At 36.9% G+C, this 23,076-nt stretch overlaps 1 protein-coding gene across 6 annotated transcripts in view; it reads right to left on the reverse strand.

The window, feature by feature from the left end:
• Positions 1-23,076, reverse strand: part of SEPT7 (septin 7) — a 51,628-nt gene that overhangs the window by 25,253 nt on the left and 3,299 nt on the right. For 2 of the 6 annotated variants that reach the window (XM_014541091.1, XM_014541088.1), the window contains exons 2-4: positions 12,561-12,573; positions 11,898-12,000; positions 6,128-6,234 (exon numbers count right to left, since the gene is read on the reverse strand). In XM_014541091.1, coding sequence (XP_014396577.1) covers positions 6,128-6,234; positions 11,898-12,000; positions 12,561-12,573 — 223 coding nt within the window. Of the gene's footprint in view, positions 1-6,127; positions 6,235-11,897; positions 12,001-12,560; positions 12,574-12,731; positions 12,771-13,278; positions 13,347-21,508; positions 21,520-23,076 lie in introns of those variants that run through there. The other 4 variants (XM_014541090.1, XM_005868070.2, XM_005868069.2 and 1 more) reach the window with 4 other exon arrangements.

Below are 23,076 nucleotides of genomic sequence, written 5' to 3' on the forward strand. Positions count from 1 at the left end.
ATGATCTACAACTTGTGTCAGTATACCAAGGAATACCTCCATGCAATAGTCAGGAAAGAGGACTTCTCTGGGATTCTAAGTCTGGATCAATCCAATTCTCAGAGGCTGTAGGTCTTACTTGTGGGAAAATGGAGGAGACTTAACAGTGGTACACAGGCCTTTTTCTTAAAAATCTTACTAGAGATACTAAAAAATATTCACAATAAAAGATGGCACTTTTAAAAAAAAAAGTTTATTGATTGATTTTGAGAGGTGGGAGGGAGAGAGGAAGAAAAGAAGGGAGGGAAAGAAACATTGACTTGTTGTTCTGCTTATTTATGCACCATTGGTTGATTCGTGTACGTGCCCTGAACAGGGATCAAACCCAGAACCTTGGCATATAGAGATGATGCTCTAACTAACTGAGCAACCTAGCCAGGGCAAAAGAGGATACTTTTCAAGTGTTACCTTAAAGAAAGGTCAAGTGAGTTTAGAATGGATTATTGGAGATGGGCCAATGCAAAAAGAATTCTAACAAAATAAATTGAGAACTTCTCCCAATGTCTTTAACAGATGCTAGCCTGAGAGAAGTTATCTGTAACTTCTGAAATGTATGGGACTATTATCTAGGTAAGGAACTCCTTCAGATCAAGGAAGGAAAGAATAGTCATATTAAGATGGTCAAAACACTTTAATGATATATGAACACTTAATGAGTATAAAAGACATGTTCAATCCTGCAAGAAATAAAATGTAAAAAGTGAAACAATGAAATACATTTACACACACACACACACAATGTTCACAAGAAAAATGAGTGCCTATGTCCACCAAAAGATATGTGTAAGAATATTCATATTAGTCAAAAACTAAAAATCCAAATGCTCACCTACAATAGAAAGAATATATTCCCACATGGATTATTATAACCTATCTAATAAAGAGGGAATATGCTAATTGATTTTCCCGGCCTCAAAGATGGTGGCGCCACAGCCAATAAAAAGGGAATATGCTAATTGACTGCCATGCCCTCAAAGATGGCAGCACCCACAGCTACAAGATGGCAGTACCCAGTCCCCTCAGCCCCGCCAGGGTGGCAGGAGCCTGCCTCCGGAGACCCCCAGTCCCCTCAGCCACCCAGGGCCGGCTCAAGGTGCAGGCAAACCTCAGATGGCAGCTGCCTAACTGCCCAGGGCCAGCCCGAGGCACAGGCAAGCCTCGGATGGCAGCCCCCCAGCCACCCAGGGCCGCCTGAGGCTCAGGTAACCAGGGCCGGCCGAGGCTTGTGCTACCGGCAGTGGCAGCAGCAGAGGTGTGATGGGGCGTCGCCTTCCCCTGATCGCCATGGCGCCTCCTGGCCCCGAAGGCTCCCGGACTGTGAGAGGGGGCAGGCCGGGCTGAGAGACCACCCCCTCCAGTACATGAATTTTCATGCAGCGGGCCTCTAATATTCCTATAATGCAGCAGTTCTCAACCTGTGGGTCGCAACCTCTTTGGGGGTCGAACGACCCTTTCACAGGGGTCGCCTAAGACCATTGGAAAACACATATATAATTATATACTGTTTTTGTGATTAATCACTATGCTTTAATTATGTTCAATTTGTAACAATGAAATTGGGGGGTCACCACAACATGAGGAACTGTATTAAAGGGTCGCGGCATTAGGAAGGTTGAGAACCACTGCTATAATGGAATATTATATAGCAATGAAAAAACTATTGCTATGCAACATGAATAAATACCACAGACATAATCTCCAGTGAAAGAAATCAGACACAAAGAGTATATTTAAGTGAACAAGAACATCTATAGAGAGAAAAGTAAAAAAGTTGCTATTTAGGGTTGGGTTGTAATACTGAGTGAGAACAGCACAAGAAAGCCTTTTGGGGTGCTGGAAATGTATATATTAATCAGAGTGGTAGTTACCTGGATATAAAAATACACACAAAAATTCATCAAGCTCTATGCTTAAATTTGTGCCCTTTAGTATACAAGGTACACAATAATTAAAAATTAAATTTTTAAAAATGTTGCTTGAGACAAGATGAAAATAATAAAACTAATAAAGATCCTCAAATTTAAAACTATTTTATTTAATCTACAACAAGGATTTACAGGACATCACAGACCAAAAAACAAAAATTAACAAAACTTGAAATATCCTCAAGTTAAAAAATATCCCAATTAAACTTACTCTTATAAATTTCTTAAATCATTTGTTCAATCACTCAATAAATACTGGATGCTAACATATGACAGATACAGTCTAGGAACTGAGCTTATAACAGTGAAAAAAATGAAGTCCCTACCCTCATAGAGCTAACACATTTGGAGCTGGGGGCAGAGACTAGGAGAATTTTTTAGTATTACAGGCAGAATAAGCCAAAAGTGAAAATAAGTGTAGGAAATAGGTTGAAGGGGGGCTACTGCAATAATCCAGAAAAAGAGAAGATGGAACTGTGGATATGAGTGGTACTAGGGAAGTGGGAAAAGGTGGTAGGATTCTGGATATGCTGTGATGGACTGCATGTGGAAGTAGAAGGAAGAAAGGAATTAAGGATGGCTCCAAGATTTTTGGTCTGAGCAACTGGGAAGGTAGAGTTGCATGTAGTGAGATGAAAGAATCTGCGGGAAGAGCAGCTGGTTTAGGGTCAACAGTACCATAAGGCTATAGATATTTTTAATAAATCTGTTGATTTGTTTGGCAAATTTATTTTTGGCATAAGGAATATTAGAGGAAGGTTTTGTTGAACTGACCTAGTATAAATTTTACCCTGCCCCAAACCCCCACCATAGCTACTTTTTATCTTTTGGTGCTACTTTTTCCTTTCTGAAAGGTGTTAAAAAAAAAAAAAAAGAATGATAAAAGCATGCTTACTGTATAAAATTAAGAAGATATAATAAAAGGAAAAAACATTCAGTCTCACAATGTGGGAATCACTGATGACAATTGTATATGAATCCTATTTAATATACTTTTTTGCACTATGTGAACCATTACAGAATAAGCAGTTATAACTACATTACAATCTCTCATTGTTTGAACAAATACTTCATTGCAGAGTATGTAAAACTAGATTTCTGTGTGTTGAATTCCTGAGATTGCATGGGATGATACTCTCACCTGTTTAGACACTAGTAAAAATCACTGCACAGGGAATCAAGAGAGCTAGAGATATTTTTTTAAAACATGGTGAGGTACAAAACTTTCGTGAGTTAACTGGCTTCCATCATCCACCCAGCAGTTTATTGGAATTTCAAGCCCAGTACTTAAATGAAAGTCAATACCCTCCCGAGTCCAACTTGCAAATTCAAACCTAATAAGCAAGAGCAAACACCATGTGTGTACAACGACAAAAACCCCACTTCAAGTATCCCTACTAGCTAGCACAGCACCCGAGAGCAGCCTCATGGCCTAGGGAGGCATTTTCATGTTACTTAAACTACTTTCACATATTACAAAACTATGAGGAAGAAATAACTTCACTGATCAAATCATTTAGTCTTCATTTTAAATTGCCTAATTGGGAAAATATCTCCCTATGTCATATTTTTAAAGGAAAAGGTAAAATAAGCCAAAAGAAAACTGATAATTTATTGGACCAAACATTATTTAAAAAGGGGTAGATGTAAAGAAAAGCTAATCCATTTATTAAGAATAAGTTAATTAAACTAGCTCTTTATTATCTACAATAGAGAGATAGCATAGGCTGACAGAATACAGACTAAACCAAACTGCTTCTATTTGTAGCCTAGTTCTGTCACTCTACATGATCTCAGGCATATCAGCATCTCTGTGCCTCAATGTCCACATTTGTGAAATGGAGATCATAATACCACCTACTGCATAAAGTCCTTATAAGAATTAAGTAAGTTAATGTATCTAAAGTACTTGGTACACTACTTGTAAGATGCTAATGACTTATTATGTTAGTTTAAGTACTACTGCAGGCCTGGCATTTTGTTAGGTGCTAAAATTACTAAGAGGACTTAGAAAACCTCACTAGCACTAATCACCTTGGTAGGTACAAGAACATTAAGATTTAACAGATATTTTTTTAAAATATATTTTTATTGATTTCAGAGAGGAAGGGAGAGGGAGAGACAGACAGAAACATCAATGATGAGAATCATTGTTTGACTGCTTCCTGCACTCCCCCGACTGGGTATCGAGCCCACAACCCAGCCATGTGCCCCTGATCGGAATTGAACCCACAGGCAGATACTCTATCCACTGAACCAAGCCAGCTAGGGCTAACAGATATTTTATACTAAACTACTGGCCCAGTGCCCAGATTCATGCACCGGTGGGGCCCCTCAGCTTGGTCTGTGCCCTCTGGCAATCCAGGACCCTTCAGGGGATGTCGGATAGCGGGTTTCGGCTGGATACCCACAGGCCCGATCCAGACAGGAGGGAGCCCAATCCTGTGCACTGAGCATCTGTCCCCTGGTGGCCAGTGCGCATCATAGCAACCAGTCGTTCAGTCCCTTAGGCTTTTATATATATAGATATGCCCAAACCTAGGAATCTACACTGGGGTTCCTTTAACATTTCTATGTACTTCATTTACTGATCCTGAATTTAAATACCTACATTAAGAAAGTTAAAAGTTTAACTTTTTGCTTAGAGTTAAAATATCCAATACTGATTACAATAAGCAATGTAATAGCAAGTTTTTAGAACACACTTTTGCAGGTAATTTGAAATCTCAAACTCTATGAGGGATAAAAAAAGATTCCCAGCAGCAAAGCTTTAAAAAGAAGAAATAAAACATTTATGTAACAGAATTATGTCTTAGGGATCCAATTTCTACACTGCATCTTGCAGTTTGATATATATGTTTCTGTCCCAAATTTCCAGACTGTCCTTCCATCTTGTGCTCTGAGATAATTTCTGCCAATCCTCCAAATCCAGCTCCTGCACCACTACCGAGTAAAGCCTGCTCCATGCCCCTCCTCTCTGCTTATGTGCTGCATCACTCCACCAACAACTTTTTCAATCAATAGTTTAAAGCAGCAGTCACCAACCGGGGGTCTGTGGACCACTGGTGTCCATGAGATCCGAAAGGTTGTCGACCGCTAATTTAGAGCACTGCTGCCGAACAAAAATGTAATGTAAACTCCAAAAGTAACTTTGAATTTTTCAGTAGCCACTTTAAAAAGTAATAATGTATTTTATTTAAACCAATATAACCAAAATTTTATCATTGCAAAATGCAATCAATACAAGAAAAACTATTAGACATTTTACACTCTCTTTTACATACTAAGTCTCCAAAATAGGAGGTGTATTTTATACTTGCATAACATTTCGAGTTGGACTACCCATATTTTAAGAGCTCAACAGCCTCATGTGGCAAATGCTATTGTACTGGACAGTGCAGACAGATCTGGAGTCTATATGTGCAATATGGTCTATGGGCTAGCACCACTGCCATCACCTAGGATTTTGTTAGAAATGCAGAATCTCAGTCCACCTCAGACCTAACAGAACAGAAATTAAATTTTACCAAGTGATCTGAATAGACAAGCCAATTTGAAAAGTACTAAATTAGACCACACATAGCTTGGGAGCCTTAATGAATTGCTACTGCCATTCAACTACTATGTGGTATTATGTTACCAATGAACACAGAACACTGTATTTAAATAATAATGGCTTTTCAGAATCATGTTTTCTCTACCTCACTGTCCAAGAGAACTTTCTGCAATGGTAACATATATATTCACTGCCCAAATAGTAGCCATTGGCCACATATAGCTAGTGAATACTTGAGATGTGACTATTGCAACTGAGAAGTTAAATTTTTAATTTTATTTACTTTAACTCATTCAAACTTAAATGGCCACATAAGGCAAGTAGCTACCTTACTATTCAGCACAACTCTAGGAGTATTAGTTACTCCTATAATTATCACAGTGTAATTTCTATTAGGGTCTTCAGGACAAATTTGGGTTTTAGTCAAGATAATTCCTCTAATTGGCTGCACTTCTTTCTCTCTTAGCAACATGTTTACCACTTTACATTGGCTGAGGCCAACTCTGAAACCTACCTCTAGGGAAGCATAATAAAAGTTATAGTACGTGATTTTGTGTGTTAACATTATTTCAGCTTGTCATCAATTAACAAAACTAATAACGCATACCTGTACAGTCTTTTTTATTCTATGGGAAGGACCTGGATACTCTGGAGAATACAGATCTGTGAGGAATAATGAGTTGATTAACGTTGACTTTCCCAATCCAGATTCACCTAAAAGAAACAGGGAGGAGGGGGAATCTGTTAAACTCTGCCATGTTATTGACTGTAATATTCAACCAATGCTATAATCAAACTTGCTATATCCAAGTACTTCTTGGTGGGACAAAAATGTGACATTAGAAAATATACTATAAAGACTCCCTATTAGAGTAAATTCTTTGTCCTCATTTTCTTATCAAATTAGACCCATGTTTCCAAGGAATCTTTTTAGTTTTATAATTTTACAAAGTAATGTTCCTGATACCACAGCCTCCATTAAGAAAAAAAATGTTGTTTTTATTGATTTCAGAGAGAGGAAGGGAGGAGAGAGGGATAGAAATATCAATGATGAGAGAGAATCATCATGGGCTAACTCCTGAATGCACCCTACTGGGGATCGAGCCTGAGACCCAAAAGCCATGCATATTTTATCCCAGTTCTCTGACTGGGAATCAAACCATAACCTCTAGTTCATAGGACGCTACTCACCACTGAGCCACACCAGCTGGGCAATAGCCTTCATTTTTAACAATAATGTATTCCTAGAGGTCAAAGTTAGGCATAAACAAAACACTGGATTGTATATGGCTGCTTTAGTGAAATAAAACATAAAAGTAAAAATGCAATAATTAATGAATGACCAAAGCAAGAAATCATACAGCTAGGAAAAGAATCTCCCTACACACACACACACACACACACACACACACACACACACACACACATACATGTACCCATATACACACTGGCTGGGAGAAACCTGTAATATACCATTTAATTTAAACATGGTACAAAGATGATTGCACAAGGCGCTACAAGAGCACATAGTGAAAGACTAACAGGCCTCTCAGATACTGATAAACCAAGTAGTTAAAAAATGGGAATAACCTGAATAATTAATATGCTTAATTATTAAAAATAAACCTGAATAATATGCTTGATTAAAAATAAATGAAAAAATTCTACCCAAGTAAACATTTTTCAGATACCTACTGAATACTTAATATATTGTGATCATATCTTTGAGTTTTAGCCCATGAAAGCCATGCATATTTCATCACTGTTCAGAAATATTACATTTCAAGCCTAAGAATAAAACATTCATAAGATGTTTGTTCACGAAGTTTTGAAGTCCCACCAATAATTATTTATAATAGCTATACCAACATTTAAAGATGGTCAGTTTCAACAATAAAGATTAAAATAAATAATAATAATAAAAGAAAAATAAAGATGGTTAGTGGAAAGGAACCTAAGCAACCAGATAAATCAAGAGGTGGCATCACAAAAAGTGAGAAGGAATTGCAAAGAAAAGTGGTCAATAATACCAAATAAGAGATTTTTTTTTTAAAAGTGGCCAAGGGACAATGAGAAGGCCTTTTACTGACCTTTAATAAAAGCAATTTTATATTAAGAAGTCAAATGGTGAGAGTTAACAGGTGGGAAATTTAAAAGTACAGATTTATTCAGTTAAATAAAGAAAAGATATCACCCAGGAGGTAGATAAAAATAAGTTATCCAGGAGGGTGCTATTCTTTGTTTTGCCTTTTTTAAAAAAAATTTAATGTTTTTAATATATTTCATTGATTTTTTAAAAATATATTTTATTGATTTTTTACAGAGAGGAAGGGAGAGGGACAGAGAGAGTCAGAAACATTGATGAGAGAGAAACATCAATCAGCTGCCTCCTGCACACCCCTACTGGGTATGTGCCTGCAACCAAGGTACATGCCCATGACCGGAATCGAACCTGGGACCCTTGAGTCCGCAGGCTGACGCTCTATCCACTGAGTCAAACCGGTTAGGGCTATTTTGCTTTTTGATATGCTTATCTCTGAAGATTTAATCTAACAGTCTAGGTTACATTAGATACTGCTTATTTCCAAGGTATGCTATATATCCTGGAATTTGCAACATACAGATGATGTACAGGCTAATTATAAAGTGCAAGCTAAACAGGTTCCCTATGACCTGGTTCTGCAATTATGTAAACAAGGTTTACTTATTCTAATTACAGTAATTGACCACCAGCTCTAAGAGCTAAGTAGTAATTCTGCTGTGTAGCTAGTAGCAAACATTCCAACCAACCGCTCAATAATTACCTCATTCACTGAGTTCAAAAGTTTTCACTTGCTATGCATCAAAAGTTGAGAGATCTTAAGGAGGATATTTATGATTTATGATATTTCTTGGTATAATCAAATAAAAGTACTCTTTTTTATAGCCCAATTCAAGAAGATAACTTTTTAAAAAATCCTATTACCAGAAAAACCTAAATGTCTACGTAGAAAATTTTGTTTATGATTATTTTTAAAATGGATTATCACAACCTTGTCTTTAAAATGCACTGTCCTTAGTGAGTATATGTCTGGGGTGGGGCAGGGGCTGGATGGAAGTGGGCAAAGTGGGGGGAAATGAGGAACATCTGTAATAATGTCAAGAATAAAAATAAATAAATGTATTTTTTCCTTTAGGCTAGGGTATGCCATCTTTTGGAGTTTGTAAATCAAGTTTCTGTAAGTTCTGCTAAACTGAAAAAAAAGCTGAAGTCAACAGATACTGTTTAACAGCTCTTCACACCACGTTCCTCTAAATTCTTCATGTTGTTGCCTGAAATTCTAACTGATCATTCAATAAACATGCCCTCATAAAAATCAAGTATTCTTGGAAATACTGTTAATCTTTCATACTGGGGTGGGGGATATTACATTTTTCCTCTAATTTCTTTCTAGTAGTGGCCAGCATTCACTATGGAAGTTTTAGTTTGAAAGGAAATAGGATTAGTTTTGAAAAATATGAACCAGACAAAGTAAAGATTTTGTGGAAATAAAGTGGAGGGTTCTATAAAACTAGAGTGCAGCTTAAGGCCAATGATCACACTAGAGGGTAAGAAAAAGGCGAGATATCAGGAGAAGAAAAAACACACCACAGAGTATAACAAAAAAACCCAAAACATTTTACTTGGATAGAAGAGGGGAAGCAGGGAGTTGACCTATTCTTGAGCAGGGAGCACATTCTACAAACTGATGTTAAGGAGTGCCTTTTAATGCTGAAGGGTTGACTTTGATCTTATGCACTAGATGACTCATAGATTCTTTCAAGTCCCATATATCTCATATACCCAAATTTATACACAAAGGACAAATGGTAGGTTGCATGAAGCAAGCACACTGGTGATTGTGTGAGCCTGTATTTCTTTAAAAAAAAACACACCAAAAACATGAGTATGCATAGTTATAACATTCACAATAAATAGTTAATGGTGTAAATCCTATATAATAAAGAGGGAATATGCAAATTGACCGTCACTCCACCACAAAGCCAGTGGCGCCCAGGGTGGAGGCAGGGTTTCCGTAACACAAGATGGCTGCACTCACAGTGGAGGCTGAGTTCCTTAATGAGTCTTAACGAGCAATCAGCAGGGACCTAAGGCTCCCCCCCGCCCCCGCCGCCCCCATGGGGCTTGACAGGGAACCTCAGGCCGCGCCCCCTGCTGGGAGGGGCTTGACAAGGGTGAGACCGGCCGGGTCTGGATCTAGCCCAATGGGGGAGGGGAGGGGAGGTGGCTGGGTCTGGGTCTCATGCGATTTTGAGGCGCACATGGGTGGGCAGGGACTTGCCTCTGGGTCCCGTGGTGCGCCCCAGTCTCTGACAGGAGAAAGATTTTCATATATATTTTACTAATTTTCTTTAATCTCTGACACTTCTATTATAGAGAAAGGGCAAATAGCAATATTAAAATATTTCCTCTAATTAATCCCCTTTTAATGTGCATGAATTTCATGCACTGGGCCACTAGTATGCTTAATAAAAAGCTAGACAGATTTTATACTTTGCTGAATTAGAGACCTAAATGTTTTATCAATGAAAATACAAAAGTTGTAGTTCACAAAAGGATACATTCAGAGATTACATATTTCCTCTGAAAATCAAGATGATATGACAGTGTGGCTCTGGCCACACAGTGAAATGTTGCAGGTTCAATCCCCTGTTGGGGTGCATACAGGAGACAACCGAGTGCGTGCGTGCGTGCGTGTCCCTCCCTCAAATCAATGAAAACATATCCTCAGGTAAGAGTTAACATTTAAAAAATATATATTTTATCTAGAAAGATCTCACAGGCATTTAAAACTCAATCTGGCCTGCATATGCCAATATTATTCTACTAAGCATATGTTCAAGAAATTACTCTTTAGTCCAACTGGTGTGGCTCAGTGGCTGAGTGTTGACTCATGCACCAAAGGTCATGTGGTTAGATTCCTGGTCAGGGCACATGCCACAGGTTGCAGGCTTGATCCCCAGCAGGGTATGTGCAGGAGGTAGCCAATCAATTTGATGTTTCCTCTTATCAGTATTTCTATATCTCTCTCCCTTCCTCTCTTAAAAAAAAAAAATCAATAAAAACCTATTTGCTAAGAAAGAAGTTATTTTTTTATACTAAAATTTTAATATCAAAACCTTTTTGAAAATCATTGTAATTATCCTAATGGACCCTGGAAGTTTTCTTACAAATTAAAAAAAATGATCTTATATTTGTCTATAGTTTGACATTTAAGATCACTAACATTACATATGTAAATGTACTATTTCTTCACATATAATGATCATGTTACAAACTTATGGAAGAAAAGGCATGTTCTATAGAAGTTTTATCCATATAGCTAGACCCACTAGGCATACTATACTTCTACTCTACCTGTGACAGGCAAGTTAACTAAAGTATTATGGTCAATTGATAAAAATATTTTTCCCTTCAATGAAGGAGTATTTTATAAATAATTTAATCTAATTCAATACCATGGGTTGACTGTATTAGCAAAAATTAATGCACACAACATAAAGGCCCAGTATCAACTCAATTTTCTTTGTCAAGGACAGTCAATCCATTATTCTGCTTTTAACCTTCTTACAAAGTATAGACAAATACAATAAAGTTGCATCATACTTAGGATTTGTTCTAAAGTCAGCCTAAATGAGATGAAAATATTATAGTCATTTAAGATTAAGACTGTCATTTAAGTCTACTCATCTTACATATGGTAATGTGTTCCTTCATAGACAATGATGATGTTACCAACCTACTGTCAAAGTAACCCATGACAATCTTAAAATTGACTACATGCAGGGTAAGGTATTCAAAGAATAAAGCACAGAAAAATGAGACTGAATTAAAGAATAAGGAGATTCATATTTCACTCACTCCAGAACTTATACTCAATGAATTCCTAGAGTAATAATTTGCATGATTATGATCCTTCCTACCCTATCCTTCTTTTTCAAATTGAGAGCACATATGTTTAAGTTAAATGCTTGTGTGCTATGACGCTACTTAGCAATATAAGCCACAGAAAAAAAATTATCCTGGAGAAATAAGTAATCACCAGATGCTATTTCCTCTTGTAGCATTACTAAGTGAAGAGAACTTCTCTAGTGTTCTATTCCACCTCCACCCCACTGCTTGTCAACTTTTAGTTTTGGAAACTAAAAGGAGACAAGAAAACATATAAATCCTGTTATACCAAGCTCAATTTTAAAATGTATTCACATAATAAGAGAAAATATAACACAGGGCCCCTGTAGTTTTTTGGAATATTGTTTTCTTAAATTCATTCAGAGTTGATTAATAGTTTAATATTTAGATCAAAATTCAATTTTAGGGAGAAATCATATCTTACCCACAACCATAAGTGTGAATTCAAACCCTCTCTTCACTGATTTCCTGTATACTTGATTTGGTAGATTTGCAAATCCCACATAGCCTTCAAGGTTCTTCTGTTGCTGAGAAAAGAAAAAAGGGCCAAGTTATTCATTTATCAACAAACTCTTTTGTCACACATTTCAAATTCCCTTCACTAACCTATTTTTGAAAACGATACAAACTATTATTCATGGCAAATAAAACAGACTTCTAATGGTATCAATAAAAGTATTGCTTAACTGCAGCAATGGACAAAATGAATTAAGCATGAGTTAACTGACAATATAATGGCCAATTATAAAAATCCAAGGAAATAAAATAAAAATTTAAAAAATCTGCCTCCGAGCAAAGATTTCATTTTATAGTGAATTATTCACAATAAGATTCTGACCAATCAACTTAAAAAGAAACAACAAAGGATTATTCACAATATAAAATCCCTTAAAATTATATTAAGAACTCTTCTAATTATCCCATTTGTTCATACTAATTACCACAGGTATGAGTTTAAAAAAAAAAAGTTGAGTTTAAAGCAATTTCTCCACAAATTTTTGAAGGCTCTCATGACCAGTGTTAATCAATAAACAGTATCTTTCATGTTATTATACCAAAATCCAATTATGTCACTTCAAGTTTTCACATGATCCTGCTGTCTTCATTATCAGGAAATCAGATTTATCCTGGTTTTAAATTATAATTCAGTTTTATAATTTTTATGTTTTTTGATGACCTCAATATAATAGTTGCATGAGTAATTCAAAGAAACTTACTTCTAAATTGGTGTAGTGAATAAGTCTGATTTTTAACTTACCCATTGGTGAGAAAAACTGTCCATAGTTCAGGCCATCTGAGTAGAGTCTTATTAGTTAATTTTACTTAAGAGGTAGGTCTTATTCATCATTAAAATATAATTGCAAAATATTCTGAAGAGGTACTCATTTCTTTTAAAAGTTTTTGTAACATTTAAATTCTCATTTTAAAAACCTCATATGAGATTAAAGCATTAATTTAACACATTTGGATTTAACAACAGTCTGCATTCCTCACTAGTATCACATATGTAGTTAAATATTCTATCCATAACCTTTTACCCTTTTTTCATTCACATAAACTAATTTTTAAGCCAAATGTTGAGACAAAAAAAAGCCAATTAAATTGAAAACCTAATTTTAAATATAATTAGGATACTGATCAGGATATATTATTTTAAAATAAAATATCTGAGAGCCTACATGTGTAGAGCTACAACTATGTATTAAATTAAGGCTTCCTTGGCTTATATTTCATCCAACTGTAAGTTAAATTTAAGTTAATTTAGACTGAAAAAAGTCTCTGTATAAATTATCAAGTATACTCACAGCTACTTTGTAAAGAACACATTTCCATCATTCCAGTGTTCCAGATTCCAACAGAACAGATCCACAGAGGAACAGTAAATGAAGAATTCCAAGAATTGTACGTGACACATTTAGTCCAAACAGGAGAGGAAATCCATTGGAACATAGCAAAAGATAGGGAAAAAAATAAAAGTTACTTACATGTAATTCAACAAATCACAGGTAAATTACAAATAAATTAAAGGCAGACTGTTCTCTACACGTCAATAAGACTTTTTTTTTGAGGGATACAAGGCCCAGTGAGTTGAGTTCATTTTCAGCAGCTCTCTTGATGAAATATAGAACAAAAAACCTCCTACCTTTTATATACCCTGCACCTGAAGTGTTATGAGAAATGGTGGGAAAGCTGTCAAGCATACAGTTTCTGGAAGCTATATAGGAACCAAGTTTAAATATCAGTAAGAAAAAAATGTCAATTTTGCTTTGTCAGTCACTGAATTAAGACAGCCCAGATCAGATAAAGACAAAATGTTTTAGGTAAAATATTTACACAGTACTGTGTTTCAGGTTTTATTAATTACCTAAACTAAAATTCAGAATTGGAAGAAATGCAGGCTCATGGATGGATACATGAAAGGGAAGGAAGCTAAAGATGGAAAGCAAAAACAAATGGAAAAATGAAGTAAATGTGAGCTGTGAAAACTGAAAGACAACTAATGAAGCACAAAGAAAACAGACTGCCCTTGGACAAAATGTCTGTGAAAAGTGTGCATTTTTATTCTATACTGACATGAATCTGTGAGTTTTATTACAACCTGAAACAATGATGATAATGATGCTAACCCTTCACATGTCACCTTCACAGCAAGGCCCACCCTGACCACCTTATCTAAAATTACACTCCCACTCATCACCTCAGAACTTCGCTGCTTTATGATTTTCTCCTTAGCCCTTACCACCATCTAACATACATTGTACTCATCTTGTTTATTGCCATCTCTGCCCCAACCCACCTCCAACTAGATTTTAAGCTCCATCAAGGTAGAGATTAATGAATTATATAAATTGTGGCATCAAAAATAAAAAAAAAAGGGCCATCTGGGAGAGTTGAAGAAGTTTCAGAGAAAATATTAGTTTGCATATTCAAGAAACCCACCAGACCAAAAAACATAACAAAACTGCCTCAGAGTCTGCCCCCTGTGTCTTATTCCTTGCTTTATCCTCATCTCCTAGAAGTCTTTGGCATATAGTATAATTTGAGGACTAAAGTAAGAAAAGAGAAGTATTCTAAGCAAAGTGGCAGGCCCTAAAAGTGGGGATGAACTTTTACTTCCAGGAACAAAAAGAAGGTACATGAACAGTAATGATGTGAAGTAGTGGACCAGGGGATAAGTGATAAAAATGAGGTCAGGGAGGCAGTCAGGGGCCAGGTCATGTGGGATCAGACCAAAGAAATGCGGATGCTATTTTAGGTATGATGGGAAGCCACTGGAGGGTTTCACACAGGAGAGTGACCTGACCTGATTTGTGTTTTAAAGATAGCTCTCACTGCTTAGAGAAAGAGTGAAAATAAGGAAACTAGTAAGGAGCCTACTGCAATAGTCCAAGAAAAAAAGGGTACACTAACTTTAGATGGTGTAGATTAAGATCAGAAGGATTCAGAATGTTTTGAAGGTAGAACTGTCAGGACATTGCTAATGGACTGGAGTTGACTGGTGAAGGAAAAATAGACCAAAGAAAACTCCTAGGCTTTTAGCTTGAACAACTCCATGGCTAGTGATATCTCTTAGGGAAAGAGGCAACATAGAGAAGGAAAAGGCTGGAAAGGTGGGAGCCAAAGTTGCCAAAATAGAAAACATCTTTGAACATGCTAAGTTTGAGGTGTCCATTATATTCAAGGAGAGATGTCCAGTAAGCAATAGAAGAATCTAGAAATTCTAGGGTTAGTTGGTGCTGTAAACATAGATTTGGGAATCATAAGCATATAGATAGTATTATGGAAGAATTGAAAAGAGCAACTTGTTTTAGAAACTGCTAAATATACTTTTCAGTAACAACAAAATTGATCACAGGGTGTTGTAATAAACTGGAAACCCAACAATACCGGAATTTGAGGAAAATTGAGATAGACTCCTAGTAGGATCTACTTAAAAATCTTCAACTCCTCCCATCTTTACATCTCCAGAACCCTGGAAATTAACAAAAGGCTTGCAGCAATCCAAAGAGTGCTTATTCAATAAAAAGGACTGAATCTCAGCAAAAACAGCAGCTCTTTTTGCATTTTAACTTGTTCATTCTCATCTCCCCTCCCCAGCACCACAGTAGCCTTGAAAACCAACAACATGCAATAATGGCAAAAATCAGCAACTGTTCACAACTGGAGGAGGCAGAACATGCTCCTTCAAAGCTTCATTCCCAAAGAGCTATCATTATTTGACATGTCTGGTGGTTCCCTGAAAGATCCCACAAGATAACAAAACCACTAAGATAATCAGAGACTTCAATGACAACACATATCAAAGAAAACAGACTTTACAGAATTAGTTCCCCAAAAGTTGATAAACAAACAACAAACAGCAACAATAAACCCTGTGGAATGGGAGAGAGGAAGAATCTGACCCCAGTTGCCATACTATATTACTTAAACGTTCAGCATTCAAGAAAAAATTATGAGAAATGCAACAAGACAAAACCAAAAACCCTCTCCATGAATGCACGGCCCATATAGAGAGGGAAAAAGCAATCAATGAAAACTACCCCAAAAAAGCCCAGACATTAGGCAAACTTTAAAGATGTTAAAAAAAAAAAAAAACTAATGGAAAGCATGAGAACAATGTTTGCCAATACAGAACATCAATAAAGAGATAGAAATCATTAAAAAGAACCAAACAAAAATTCTCAAGTTGAAAAGAACTATAAGTGAAATGAAACTTCAGAACTTGACAGATGTAAATCTTACCTTTCAGTGTACTTAGATTAAATATTCCAACCAAAAGGCAAAGACTGGCTGAATGGAGTTTTAAAAACCATGACTCAACTGTATGGTGCCCACAAGAAACACTTTTAGAATCACAGATACAATTAGCTTGAAAGAAAAAGTTTAGGAAAAGTAACAAAAAGAGTTAAAGTGGCTACAACACTGACTTTAAGACAAAGATTGTTACCATAGACAAAAAATGTTTTATGTTGATTAAAACGAGTATTTATCAAGAAGGAATAACAGTTATAAACAAATATGCCCCTAACAACAGAGACCAAAAATACACAAAGCAAAGACTAACAACATGGAAGGAAGAAATAAGATAATTCAACAAGAATTGGACTTCAATATCTCATTTTCAAAAAGGGATAAAGCAACTAGACAGAAGATAAGAAAACAAGATCTGTACGCTACCTTTCACTTATAATTTTTCTGTCTCCTTTCTTACAGTTTTCTTATTTATGTAAAAATCTAGGGAGAAACTAAAAACTAAATCAGAAACTAATGAGATTGATTGTCCATATGGATGGGTGGAACAGTGATAGAAAGGGGGTACCAGAATAGAGTAAAAAGAGATATAAGGTCTGAGGGACACTTGTGTACATACTGTTTATAATAGAGTTGACTATTAATACCACAGTAATGTTTCACACATTCCAATAAAAAGTAACCTAAGCCAGCCAGGATATGAGAACACAAAATGAACCAGAAAAGAAATAACAAATGAAGCTAACTGTACTTCAAATCAGTAACATTATCACACTTAGAGTGGGGAAGAAAAAAAAACACATAACTTTGAAAAACAGTACTTTGTATAAGACTAAAGACAAAAAAGTATATACAAATACTATACCCTAGTACAGTGATGGCGAACCTATGACACGCGTGTCAGAGGTGACACGCGAACACATTTTTTTGGTTGATTTTTCTTTGTTAAATAGCATTTAAATATATAAAATAAATATCAAAAATATAAGTCTTTGCTTTACTATGGTTGCAAATATCAAAAAATTTCTATATGTGACACGGCACCAGAGTTAAGTTAGGGTTTTTCAAAATGCTGACACGCCGAACTCAAAAGGTTCGCCATCACTGCCCTAGTAAGCAAATAGTAACACCAATTCTGAAACTACATTTATGTGTATACCAGAATTGAATAAATATGTAAATTGTGATGGACGCCAGGTTTTTCACTGTTGGAGAAAGGAGTTACAAATAAGGTAAAGAAAAAGACTAGATTGAACCTTGTGTTAGTGTACTGAAATTGGGGTATTAGTATGAATTAATTACTTTACATTAATAAACATATACATATATAGTGTTTAGACACACTCAGATACATAGAAATTAATATAGGTGTGAATATATAATTATGTAGTTTCCTAGATCTGCTAAAGACACCTAGAAGCAATGACACCCCAAGAGCAATGACCACTTCTAGTGCTCAGACCTTGCATTCTAAATACTATTCTCAAATAAAAGGAACTTGGACTCCTTGGAGAAATGACTGATTCCAGGACTTAGGAAAGGAAAACACAAGATGAACCAGAAAGTAAAGAAGTACCCCCCAAAACTGAAGGGGCATGTTGAAAGGAAGAATAGAAGCCAACTGAAATAGCTCTCAATGGTCAAATCCAGGACAATTGTTTCCCTATGCCAGTATTAACAAGTAACTGAATGAATGAATGAATGAATGAATGAATAAATACATAAGACAGAACAGCTCTTCCTTACAAAAGAATCCAATTTTTTAAATGTAGCATAACAGAAACAGAATTTATATTTTTCCCTTAAGACATTTTGAGAAGGAAAATTATTCATGAGAAATATAAACAATATAATGCCTTTTTGATAGAAATTGTTTTTAGATGGCGGTGAATTTGCATACGTAGGCGTGAAGCTGCGGAGGGAAGACTGAAGGCGGCTCCGGCCGGAAGGAAGGCCTGGGTCCCAGGTGCGGGAGGAAAACGGGTGCCAGCAGCCAGGGGAAGGGAAGGGCTACTGCACGCATCTTTTTGTGCAACAGGCCTCTAGTATATATATACTACAGGCCCCATGCATGAAATTCGTGCAAGAGCAGGCCTTCCTTCCCCCAGCTGCCAGCACCAGCTTCCCTCTGGCACTCGGGACCCGGGCTTCCCTCAGGCCGCCAGCAGGCACCCGGGACCCAGGCTTCCCTCGCAGCCCTGACTTCATCTGGAAGGTCATCCAGAAGGATGTCCAGTCTAATTCGCGTATTATGCTTTTATTATTATAGATTCATTGATTTCAGAGAGGAAGGGAGAAACATCAATCATAAGAGAGAATCATTGGATTGGCTGCCGCCTGCACCCCCCCTACTGGAGATAGAGCCAACAACCCAGGCATGTGCCCTGACCGGAAATCGAACCTGTGACCTCCTCCTGTTTCATTCGATGCCCAACCATTGAACCACACCAGCTGGGCCACTTACTGCTCTTAAGAAAAGTTTACAAAAAAAAAAAACTGGAAAGAAAATATATTCAACACTGGTTGTATTTTGCTAAGTGGATTTGGGGTAATTCAGTTTTATAATATTTTCTGTTTTCCAGGTTATTATTAAGGAATCTGAAGCATTTCTAGTAAAAAAAAATCAGAGAAAGAAAATGAAGTCATGTTCACCACAAATCAGTATGTTGTTTTTTTTAATAGACAAATCAGGTGTTCTTTATTTTCCATTTTTCACAAGTTCATTAGACCAGAGGTCACCAACCTTTCGGACATCACAGACCACAAGTGGTCCGCAAACCACAGGTGGCAACCGCTGCAAAGGAAAAAAGAGTAATTCTGACAAGATGTCAAGAAAAATTGTAGGAGGTAATTCTGACAAGCAAGGTACAGAAAGACTGGAAAATTATAAAATAAGATTGATCAATAGCTGGTTAGTTGTATGCCAAATTCAACAGAATTATACACCACCAGGATCCATCTTACTTAAATCCAGATAACATCATTCAATACTTTTGATAAAAAACATGAAAGATAGGCTTGTCAAACTGGCAGATGATAAAAACTGAGAAAGGGCCCTAACCGGTTTGGCTCAGTGGATAGAGCGTCGGCCTTCAGACTGAAGGGTCCCAGGTTCGATTCTGGTCGAGGGCATGTACCTTGGTTGTGGGCACATCCCCAGTAGGGAGTGTGCAGGAGGCAGCTGATCGATGTTTCTCTCTCATCGATGTTTCTGACTCTCTCTATCCCTCTCCCTTCCTCTCTGCAAAAAATCAATAAAATATATTTTTTAAAAAAAAGAAAGTCTTAAAATAAACAAAACTGAGAAAGGTAACAAAAACTTTATATGACACACTCAGAACCCAAATTAAATTTTAACATAGAAATATGTGGATCTAAACCATTACCTTTTTCCCCAACCCAAACCAGAATTTGAAAGACAAACTTTCAGTTAAGATCAGACTACAAAAGAAGGTGAAAGCACATTTTCAGCCATTCAATCAACAAGTTGCTCTAGTTACCACAACAAAAAAAAGTGAAGAAGTTAAACCAATAGCAGCATGAAAGGAAAAAGCAGGAACATCTTAGCTAAAGCTATGCTCCATGAATCAAGAGCTACCCTAAGGTAATTTAACTCTAGATCTCATTAACAGACTTATAGCAAGTAGAATGAGACAAAAGATAGATGTATTCTGATCTGTAATTTTAAGATCACAAGATATGCACTTCTTGGTTTCAGCAGGGATATGTACAAAACAAAGTTCACAGGGAAGTAACAATGATGGTTACAAGCATATAACCCCCTGCCACAAATATTGTTTAAGGGAATGGAAAGACCAAATCTCTACAAAAGACTCAGAGAGGAATTTTTAAAAACTATCCTATATAATAAAAGTCTAATACGCAAATTGACCAAACAGCAGAACGACCAGTCGCTATGACATGCACTGACCACCAGGGGGCAGACACTCAACGTAGAAGCTGCCCCCTGGTGGTCAGTGCGCTCCCACAGGGGGAGCACCGCTCAGCCAGAAGCCAGGCTCACAGCTGGTGAGCGCAGCTATGGTGGAGGGGCCTCTCTCGACTCTGCAGCAGTACTACCGAGTGGTGGCAGCAGGTGTGGCGGCAGCAGGTGCAACGGGCCAGGATGAGTGCAAGTGGCATGGCGCCCGGCCCCGGCTCCTCCCTTGCCGCCTGCTGCTTGGCACACTGCTACATCCCTAGGGGGATGTCCAGCTACCGGTTTTGGTGCGATCCCCACAGACCAGGTGGACGAATCCAGTAGTATATTTTAATAAGAAATATGAATACCACTATCTGCTCTAACTTAGAGCTATGCTCCGGTGAGTAAATTACATAACCTTTCTGAGCCTTAGATTGGGATAATGTCTTTATGAGGTTATTGTAAGATATACATATAATATTTTCACACATATACATATGTATGTATACTAGTATACATGAATGAAATATTTACCACTTCACAAAGAGTAAAGTACAATGTGCAAGTATTAAGGTCTCTATTCTTTGCAGATAAGTGATTCCCAATCCTGGTTGTAATCAAAAGTATCTGAGGAGCTTTATTAAAAAGTTACCTGGGCCTCAGCCTAGAAACAGAGTAAAATCTTTTCCTGGTTCATAGGTTGACACTCAACCACTGAGCCACGCAGGCTGGGTGACAAGTAGAATCTTGCTGATAGGGCCGAGAAAACAGTATTTTTAATAAGAATCTTTAGAAGCCTATACTATAAGTAGAAAAATATTTAAAGTTCTACAATTAGCCAATTATATTAGTAGTATTTGGGGTACAATAAAATAACAGTTTCCATCAAGCATAAAACTCCTCTTATTCCCTTATTCCAGGCCAGTTTATTCCATGTAACATTGATTTCATACAACATGGCGTATTTGCAAGTTTATGGTATTACTTCTTCATTTCCTCCGTGTTGATCAAAATACTTAACTTTCATAAAGATAGGGGTTGCAATTTTTAAGCAAGTCTAAAATCGCTCCAAAATTTTTTTAAAAAGGCCCTGGCTGGGGTGATCAGTGGTTAGAGCGTCCACCTATGGATTAAAGATTCTCAGATTCAATTCAAGGTCAAGGGTGGGGGCACATGTGGAAGGCAACCAATCGATGTGTCTCTTTCACATGGATGTTTCTTCCTCTCTCTCTCTCTCTCTCTCTCTGCCCCTCCTCCCTCCCTTCCACTTTCTAGAAATCAATGGAAAAAGTATCCTCCAATGAGGATTAAAAAAAGAAAACAAAGAAACAATATCTATATAATTACCTTTCTAACAGCACAGCACCATGGTCAAACACAAACTTAACTACTTTTGGTGAGTCTGCTTGCCAGCTAAGTCATTCTAGTTTTATCTTTTTGGCTCACAGCTGAATGAACCCTCCTAAAATGTAACTCCTAGTTGTTCTGTATTAGACCAACTTTTATATTCTATTATAAAATCCAAAACAGAACTGACTATGTATATTTCTATCTAGGATCACTAGTTCCATCCTTTCTGGCAAGTTCTCAAGTTTCCAAACTTCAGCTAGAAATACGTTAACTACTAGATTCACCCTTTCCAGCAACGAGAAAACTAAAAGACAAGTTCCTGGCTGTGTAGCTCGGTTGGTTAGAGCATCATCCCTGATATGCCAAGGTTGCAGGTTCAATTCCTGGTCAGGGCACATACAAGAACCAACCAATGAATTCATAAATAAGTGGAACAATATGCATAATCCATGGTCACAGACAATAGGATGCTGAAGGCCTGGATGGGGTGAGGGGGGTTGGAAGGGGTCAACAGGGGAGGGGACATATGTAATACTTTCAACATTAAATAATTATTTTTAAAAAGATGATAAAAAATAAGTGGAACAACCTATTTCTCTCTCATGATAAATCAATCAATAAATAGCCTATATAATAAAAGTACAATATGCTAGTCAACTGCTCGACCAGTCGCTATGATGTGCACTGACCACCAGGGGGCAGACGCTCCAACTGGTAGATTAGCTTGCTGCTGGGGTCTGGCTGATCAGGACTGGACACGCCCTGGAGCCTTCCCATGGTCCCTCTCAGGCCGGCTGGCCCCCATCGGCCCTGATTGAGACTGGGCAAGAAGGCCCGATCACCAGCCAGGCCAAGGGATCCCACCCATGAATTCATGCATGAATTTGTGCACTGGGCCTCTAGTAAAAAATAGAAGACTACAATTTGTCCTCTAAGCATGTATGTACTAGCATGGTCTTTGCAAATTATACAATGACTACATATTTTGGTTTTCTATTTGCACATTATTTTATACTCCATAAAATATTAATCACTTCTACTTTATTTCATTTTCACCCAGCATATCAACTATACAGAATACAACTGGAAAACAGAAATGGAAATCTAACTCACTGCTTAACAAGTAGCAGACCTTCAATACAGAAATGAACCAGGAAATAAAAGCTGAGCAAGTAAAACACAAAGATTTGTAACAGCAAACTGTATAGTTACAAACTCCAGGGACAGAAGAAGATAAATATATCCACAGAACAGAAAAAAGTGAAAAGCAATGTACATATAGTTTTTTAAAAAAAGCAAAAAAGACTATCATATTGCATTATTTAATAGTTCCATACTATATGTCACAGCATAAAACAAAATATTCCTGATGTTGATTTTAAGAAGTTCAGTATATTCTACTGAAAATATGGAACTAATCAGTTTATACATAACAAATCTCTCTCCGGTAATATAAGAAACAGAAATTAAAACAAGCTTAATGTACTAAACTAGGAAAATAACTAGGGAGAGCAGAAGAGGTTTGCTTGAAGATACTCTTTAAAATAATTCTTAAAATTCTAAAATATTGAAACTACAA

This window comes from Myotis brandtii, unplaced genomic scaffold (assembly GCF_000412655.1).
Source record: "Myotis brandtii unplaced genomic scaffold, ASM41265v1 scaffold260, whole genome shotgun sequence".
Lineage (NCBI taxonomy): Eukaryota > Metazoa > Chordata > Mammalia > Chiroptera > Vespertilionidae > Myotis > Myotis brandtii.